This window comes from Alligator sinensis, unplaced genomic scaffold, assembly GCF_000455745.1.
Source record: "Alligator sinensis unplaced genomic scaffold, ASM45574v1 scaffold142_1, whole genome shotgun sequence".
In the NCBI taxonomy this organism is placed as follows: domain Eukaryota; kingdom Metazoa; phylum Chordata; order Crocodylia; family Alligatoridae; genus Alligator; species Alligator sinensis.
In genome coordinates, this window is record NW_005843744.1 from 19,020 (window position 1) to 27,453 (window position 8,434).

The 8,434-nt window shown below is 53.0% G+C and overlaps 1 protein-coding gene across 2 annotated transcripts in view; it reads left to right on the top strand.

Annotated features, from left to right (window-relative positions):
• The window catches only part of LOC102385260 (zinc finger protein 420-like), a 10,382-nt gene extending 2,187 nt beyond the window's left edge, over positions 1-8,195 (top strand). Inside the window, exons 3-7 of one of the 2 annotated variants that reach the window (XM_025195698.1) lie at positions 96-215; positions 704-830; positions 2,538-2,675; positions 5,559-5,737; positions 6,217-8,195. In XM_025195698.1, coding sequence (XP_025051483.1) covers positions 96-215; positions 704-830; positions 2,538-2,675; positions 5,559-5,737; positions 6,217-8,055 — 2,403 coding nt within the window. In that variant the 3' untranslated portion in view covers positions 8,056-8,195. The remainder of the gene's footprint in view (positions 1-95; positions 216-703; positions 831-2,537; positions 2,676-5,558; positions 5,738-6,216) is intronic. The other variant, XM_014527634.2, reaches the window with a different exon arrangement.
• The last annotated feature ends 239 nt before the right edge of the window (positions 8,196-8,434 follow it).

The following is an 8,434-nucleotide window of genomic DNA, read 5'->3' on the forward strand; positions in this document are numbered from 1 at the left end:
GCCGGGCCGGAGCCGCGATCCCCTGTCTCCATGCCCAAGCAAACAGAACCTGATGAGCTGGGCTGAAGCCAACACGTGAACTCGTGTGTCCACAGTGGCATCCACATCACGTTTCAGCTAAAGACTGGGGAATGGAGAGGAGCTCCCTGACATCTGAGCTGGGCCAAGTGCGGAGGGGGCACGGCAGGCCTCCAAAGCAGGGGGAGAGCTTGGAGGTGAGCAGGGCACCTGGTTCAGTCGTGGGTGGGAGTAGAGCTGGGGCAGAGGGCAGGAGGAGCCAGGGGTGCTGTAGGAATCTGGGGAGCAGAGAGACAAGCCTGTGGTGACAGAGGCTGCAAACACACCAAGCTGCATTAGCAGGAGCTCCCTCCCACGTGTAGAAAGCCAGGTGGGGTGTGGCGTGGGAAAGGCCTGGTTACAATGCATGGAGCCAGGGATCCCTGCCCTAAAACTGCTGCCCAGGCTCAAAGGACTGAGCAAAATAGAACGTGATGAGCTGGGCTAAAGCTGTGACACATGAACGCCTGGGTCCACAGCGGCATCCACATCGCATGTCAGCTGAAGACTGGGGAATGGTGTGTGCCCTTACCTGTCATGGCCATGATTGCAACTAGTTGTAGCACAGAGTGATCCCAGACAGGGCTGTGGGGGCTGGAAGCAGCTGGAAGAGGAGACACTGATGGTGTAACGCTTGTGACTGCAGCTTTGGGAGGTGTTTGAAGACGTGGCCGTGTATTTCACACGGAAGGAGTGGGAGCTGCTGGACGATGACGACAAGGTGCTTTACCAGGACCAGATGCTGAAGAATTACCAAGCCCTCGTTTCCCTGGGTAAAGCTCTGGTTCTTGCTTCTCCCTGGAGCTATGGGAGCTCTGGAGTTTTGTAGTCATCTGTGTTTCAACAGTCTCATCCTCATGAACTTATGGCTGCGGGTTTTAATCCACTTCTTCCCGCTGCTCTGTCAGTGATCAGACTTCTCTCACATTTCAAACTGATATATCTGCCTTCATTTGATCCAGCCGCCTTCACTTGTGTCTTCCCCATTCTTATAACTCCTAGTTTTTCCACATGCAGCCGTTTCTTGATAACATGATCTCCCTTTGCCTTTGCAGCATGTTCATATCTCCAGTTCATTGTACATAAATGCACTGAGAGCTGTTCCTTGGGGAATGATTCTGATTTCTTCCCTGCCTGTCCTATTGTGTCCTCTCCAAACACTTTTAAGAATCCTAGCATGCTCAGTTCTGTGAGATCTAAATCCCCTTTCTCCTGTTGTTATGACCCAGCAGAAGTTAATAGAAAGTCTTATCAGGCTCTGCTGCTACAACAGGTGGATGATGCATTTCCTCAACTCCTCCTCTAGTGACATATGTAGACGTGATGATACCCAGGTACTTCTAGCCATGGGTCACTGGAAGCTTCTGCCCACATCCCTTCCTAACATCTTCATCTCTATACATCAGAGACTTGGGCTTGGCTGTATTTCTCTTAAGACCTGTGCTCTCAAGTTCTCTCTGCCATTCTCAAACATTTTCTTGTGTTCTTCCTAATATCCCTCTGAAGATCAGATACCCATCACTGTGACAAAAAGAAGTGGGCTAGCTGCAGGACCTAGTGAAACCCAGTTTTCCTTTCCAGAAGATCTCTTATACAGGGGCTTGTTCTGATTTGTGCGCAGGGTTGAGGTACTGACCTCTTACTAAGTCAGTTTGCTTTTCTGGTGCTTTCTTTTCCCTCCCTTTCACCCAGAGGATTTCCTTAGGGAAGTGCTTTAATGTTTTCTTTAGCTCAACAAAGACCATATTGACCACTTCTATATTATGGCCTTTCACATGTTGTGAAATGTGCTTCCTTCCTTCCTTTGTCCATATCTATGACTCCCAGGGACTTTGTTAAACCCTGTAGTAGTTGCCAACTTGTGCACTCATCTCCCCTTCTGGTATGATCCTCCCAATGCTTGGGATGATTGCTCATCAGTTATTATGAGTTGTTATGAAATCATCCTTTCCTGGCCCTGGTCATGATGAATTACCTTCTCCTCCAGAAAAAAGGTCTCATTGTCAGCCACCTGTCATGCATGCTTTTCACTGCCACAAATCCCTTCACTAAGCTCATTTTCACTCCTTTTCCTGGAATCACACTGATAAGATAAATGTTATCCATCGATAAGTGTGTCCAATATTTCTTCTCTTTGGTACCTTGAAAACAGTGAAAGCTGTGTATTTTTACTTCCCAGTACATCACAGATCATTGCATCTCCACTCTTGTCCCTGGTTACTGTCAGTTTAATGCCCTTTCTAAGTCAGGAGTGATTCATTCTTTGTTTCCCATTACCAGCCCTCTACCACCTGGATGACGAGGACCATCATCTCTTGAAGGCTTCTCCCTGCAGTGCCTTCTCTTTCATCTTAACTGCCCATTCTCCCTTGTCCATCAAGGCCTTAGTAGACACCTTGAGTTCATTGGATCTATTCCCCAAATTCCGGTTGGTTATTCTGAATCCAGTACCCAGTCACAAATGCTCTTTAACCAAACAGGATATCGAGGACCCACACCTGACTTAATCTGCAGCATCCAGAAAGGACAAGTGGAGCTCTGGGTCTGTGATGGTGAGGACCGTGGGGAAATCTCAGGATTCATGGGGAAATCTCAGGATGATGAGGACTTGCTGCTAGGTGAGTTGTTTGTCCCCTCCACCTGACTCTGCTCTCAGTAAATCTCCATGACCAGAGTGCCAGGGGGACCTGGAAACTGGAGGCCTGCCCTGTTCTGCCATTCCAGGGTGCTGACCTCAGACACAGTGTATTATGCTGTAATGCAGGGATTGGGCAATTATTTTGGCTGGAGGGCCGTTTAACAAATTTTGGTGATCTGTGGAGGGCTGCAAAGGCGGCCTCATGTCCAGGTCGACATATTGGGACCAAAGTCCCATCCTAACCTCTGGCCTTTGCCACCAGAAGTCCCTTCCCTTCCCCCCAGAAGTACTCCTTTTGGGAAGTGGATTTGCCACCTTGGAAACAGGGGGGAAAAAACCCAGAAATTATTTACTAAAAATCGAATATCTGTAACAATATATTTTAATTTTATTTAAAAATATATATATTTTTGTCCTGATTTGTTGGGTTTCTGCTGTGTATATATAGCAGTGATTGTATAATAGCTCAAAATGAAGTCTTATCCTTGTATAGTGCGAAGGATGTGGAGGGTTATGGGTGGGTAGGTATAGGGTTTGTGGGCAGCTGTGGGTGTGTGAGTGGATGGGTGTATGTGGGGTGTGGAGGAGGGTGTGGGGGTATGGGTGGGTGTGGGGTGTTTGTGGAGATAAGTAGAGGGCTGTGGGTTTTATGAAGGGGGAGGGTGGCTGGGCGTGTGTGTATGTGTGGTGTGTGCATGTAGTAGTGAGCAGGGATCCCCCCCAGAGGCTTGCAGGTGTGAGTGGGGAGAGGGGTGTAGGGCAGGGTGTGGGTAGGTGCAGTGTTTATGGGATGTATGAATGTGTGGGGGATGGTGTGGTTGTGGGGTATGTGGGGTGTGCATGGAAGCCCCCTGCATACACCCCTCTGAGCCGGTCATCCTCCACCCCAACAACAGCCCAGAGCCGACTCACCCTGCAGCGCCTCCCCTGCTACTGCCAAAAGTGTGCAGTCCCAGCGCAGCGTGCTCTGCCCGGCCTTGGCGTGTCCTACTGCCCCTGGGCATGCAGCGCAGCTAGGATGGCTGCTTCTGGCTGTTGACACTGCTGCCCCCAACCCCACATGCCTCATGCCAGCTTTGGGCTGAGCAGCAGCAGCCAGGAAGAAACTGTGGCCCGTTGTGGGGGAAAAGCTGCCCTCCCACTAGCAGGCAGTTTTTGTTGCGGCTGCCCGTGCCATGCCAGGCTGCCCTCCAGCTCTGTCACCAGTGCCTCTAGACTGCCCTGTGGCTGTTCCACACTGTCACCACTGCCACACAGGGCAGCCCAGAGGCAGCGGTGACAGAGCTTCAGGGCAGCCCAGCATGACGCGAGCTCTGGGCAACCACACCAAAAACTGCCTGTTTTTGGTGTGGAAAAGGTGCCACTTTCCCACCTGCAATGAGCAACAGTTTCTTCCTGGCGCTGCCACTGCTGCTGCTGCCCATCCTGGAGCTCTTGCTGGGGCCCAGGCTCAACAGCAGTGGTATGAAGAAATCATCTCCCCCTTTCTCTGACCCTCACTTGGGTCAGCCCAGGTGACCCCTCTCCCTCCATGCTCCTCTTGGATCAGGGTGGTGAATCAGGTGACCTGGCTAGATAAAATTCTTAGGGGAAGGGAGGATCACTCTCTTCCTTCCGGTGGGCACCTGGAAACTACAAACTTGTACCCCAGGCCGTGGCCTGGTGATTTCTGTAGGTAAAAACCTGGAGACCTGCAGGAGTTAGGAATCATGTATAGGCAAGTCATATCTTAAAAGGGTCATTGTATCCAGTCTCCTTAAAGAAAAGCAAGCAAGTTGCTTTTGTTTGCTGAAAGTGTATTCTGACTTCCTTGTTCAACACACTGACCCCCCCCCCCCAATCAACAAGGGTGTTGGGTTACATCCTGCATTGTTGCACACAGGGAGAGAGAATGAGAGACGGAGAGAGACCTTCCACCCCCTGCCTGGCCAGCAAAGTTTGTCTTTTTTTATCTTCTCTCAGTTCTTCCTAATGCTATCATGGGATGCTCTGGGCTGAAAGAAACACATGGAAATATTACTGTGGGCAAAGCACCCCCTAGTTTTGCAGCGTCCGTGTGCCCCAGGCTGTGCAGAGCCCTGCCAGAGACTAGTGCCCAGGTGGTGGCAGCGTTACTGCAGGCTTGCAGGGGTTCTCCAGGAAGAGGGACAGCTGGCTGTAGGCTCTCTGAGGGAGACTCCCAAGGCGCAGTTTTTGGCCAGGCACAGTGTGGTGGGTGTCTGTGTAATAGCACCCCCTATTGTGCTGCCACAGGCAGCACGAGAGAGAAACTGCTGCTCAGTGCAGGGTAAAAGCGGCCACTGCCAGTGCTTCCTGGTACAGCCACCCAGAGCCTGTGTGGGACTGCTCTGTGTCTGCTCTGTACTGCCACCGCTGCCCTACCGGGCAGCTCGGAGGCAGGGGTGGCACAGTAGAGACTCAGGACAGCCCTGCACGGGGTCTGGACAGCTAAATCTGGAAGTGCCTGCAACGGGAGGGAGAGGTGCCACTTTGCCCTGTGTTGAGCAGCAGTTTCTCTCCTGTGCTGCTGCTGCTCAGCCCAGATGGGCGAGTCTAGGGCTGGCACGCAGGGTCAGGGCTGTGTGCAATGGTACCTGCTGCTACTGTGGGGCTGGCAGCAGCCAGAAGGAGCTGCCACCGCCCAGACTGCCTAGAAAGGCAGCCCAACTGTGGAGCCATCTCAGCCCCACTGCATGCCCAGGGGCAACAGGACACGACACAACTGGGTGGTGCCTTGGCCAGGCAGGACCAAGGAACCCGCTATGGGTTGGACACAGCCCCTCCCCAGGCTGGATCTGGTCCCCAAGCCATACTCTTTACCAACAAGGTAGGCAGTCAGCTGGAGTTTCTTTTCCCCATGCAGGAGGTGCCTGGCTGCTGAGCAGAGCTGAGGATCAGCCTCCTGCAAAAGGGTCTCCAGACCTGGAGCCAGCATGGGCTTCCCCAGGAAGTTTGGGTACGATGGGCTCCCTGAGACCAGAGGAGCAGTGGCATAAGAGTCATGGAAGAGCTCAAAAGCAAAAGGAGAATGTGATGAACCAGGTACCATCTACAGTTGAGCATGAGAGTGGAGAAGGGGCAGATCTTAGAAAGAGCCCTGGGCGTAGGGAAGAATTTGTGGAGCTGATAGACACTGGAAAGAGGCACAGCATCCAAGCTAAGGCTGTGGGGAGGGCCTCAGAGGGAAGAAGGAGCTTACTGCCAAGCACAAGGGTAGAGCCTACCTCTGCCTGAAGGTCAGGAAAACCTTTAAGTGCCCATCACTCCTGGCTCTTCACAAGATAAGGTACACTGGGTCCCATGTATGCACCAAGTGTGGGAAGAGCTTCACCTGCCTGTCCACCCTGGCTGCTCACCACCAGACCCATTCTGGAGAGGTACCCTGCTGCTTCACCAAATGGGGAAGCTTTTTGTGTGTCTGCAGACCTGGTCAAGCACCTGCATGTGCAGAGGGGGAAGCATCAAGCACAGCTGTGTCAAGTGTGGCAAGACCTTCACCTACTTTTTTATCCCTGTTTCAGCAGCTGTCCATCCACCTGGGCAGGAAGACACACCACTGCACTGAGTGCAGGAAGAACTTCATCTGCTGGCAAGACCTGTCTCAACACCAGTGTGTGCAGCACTGCTGCACCAAGTGTGGGAAGAGATTCAGGCAGCTCTCCAGCCTGGCCAGGCACTGGTGCATGCAAACAAGTGAGAAGCTACATCAGTGCTTGGAGTGTGGGAAGAGCTTCACTCTCTCCTCCAGCCTGGCTCAACACCAGCGTATCCACACAGGGGAGAAGCCACATCAGTGCTCAGAGTGTGGGAAGAGGCACCAGCGCATCCACACAGGAGAGAAGCTACATCAATGCTCAGAGTGTGGGAAGAGATTCACTCAGTTCTCCAACCTGACCAAGCACCAGCTCATCCACACAGGGGAGAAGCCACATCAATGCTCAGAGTGTGGGAAGAGCTTCAACCGATCCTCCAACCTGGCTCTGCACCAGCTTATCCACACAGGGGAGAAGCCACATCAGTGCTCAGAGTGTGGGAAGACCTTCATCCATTTCTCCTACCTGACCAAACACCGGCTCATCCACACAAGAGAGAAACCACACTGGTGCTTGGAGTGTGGGAAAAGCTTCACCCGATCCACTTACCTGGCCCAGCACCAGCTGATCCACACAGGGGAGAAGCCACATCAGTGCTCAGAGTGTGGGAAGAGCTTCACTCATTCCTCCAGCCTGGCTCAGCATCAGCGTATCCACACAGGGGAGAAGCCACATCAGTGCTCAGAGTGTGGGAAGAGCTTCACTCATTCCTCCAGCCTGGCCCAGCACCAGCTGATCCACACAGGGGAGAAGCCGTATCAGTGCTCAGAGTGTGGGAAGAGCTTCACTCACTCCTCTGGCCTGGCTTGGCACCAACGTACCCATACAGGGGAGAAGCCATATCAGTGCTTGGAGTGTGGGAAAAGCTTCACTCACTCCTCAGGCCTGGCTCGGCACCAGCGTATCCACACAGGGGAGAAGCCACATCAGTGCTTGGAGTGCGGGAAGAGCTTCACTCAGTCCTCCAGCCTGGCCCAGCACCGACGCATCCACACAGGGGAGAAGCCATATCAGTGCTCAGAGTGTGGGAAGAGCTTCACTCAGTCCTCCAGCCTGGCTCACCACCAGCGTATCCACACAGGGGAGAAGCCACATCACTGTTCAGAGTGTGGGAAGAGCTTCACCCAGTTCTCCAACCTGGCCCAGCACCAGCTCATCCACACAGGGGAGAAGCCACATCAGTGCTCAGACTGTGGGAAGTGCTTCACCCAGTTCTCCAAACTGGCCCAGCACCACCTGATCCACACAGGAGAGAAGCCGTATCAGTGCTCAGAGTGTGGGAAGAGCTTCACTCACTCCTCCAACCTGACTCAGCACCAGCGTATCCACACAGGGGAGAAGCCACATCACTGCTCAGAGTGTGGGAAGAGCTTCACCCTGTCCTCCGACCTGACCAAACACCGCCTCATCCACACGGGAGAGAAACCACATTGGTGCTCGGAGTGTGGGAAAAGCTTCACCCTGTCCTCTAACCGGGCCCAGCACCAACTGATCCACACAGGGGAGAAGCCACACCAGTGCTCTGAGTGCGGGAAGAGCTTCACTCACTCCTCCAACCTGACTCAGCACCAGCGTATCCACACAGGGGAGAAGCCATATCACTGCTCGGAGTGTGGGAAGAGTTTCACTTACTCCTCCAGCCTGGCTCGGCACCAGCTTATCCACACAGAGAAGAAAACATATCAGTGCTTAGGGTGCGGGAAGTGCTTCCTCCACTCCTCCAAACTGGCCCAGCACCAGTGCATCCCTATCCAGGAGTGTCCTTAATTCTGCCAGCAATACAGGAAGGATTTGGAGATGTATACCTGCTCAGCACTCACCAGTGTCTGCATCCAAGGAAGCAGCCTCATGCTGGTGCAGTGCAGCAAGAGTTCACTTTTTGTTCAGCCTTTCTAGGTCACTGCAAAAGCCGAAGGACACAGAGGTTTGATGTGTGTGAGGGTTTAAAAGGAAACCTCTCAGGTAGAGGCCAGTCTGGATGGTGGGAACCTGTGAAGAGATGATCTCTGCATCAGCCTCCTCATTCTCTAAAAGCAGCCAGTGCTCCCAGGGGGAGAAGAAGTGCCTCCAGAATAGGTGCCCTCCCCAAGACAGCTGGCTCCAGGTGACACCCAGGGACTGTCTTTGACCGACTCCCAGCTTCAAC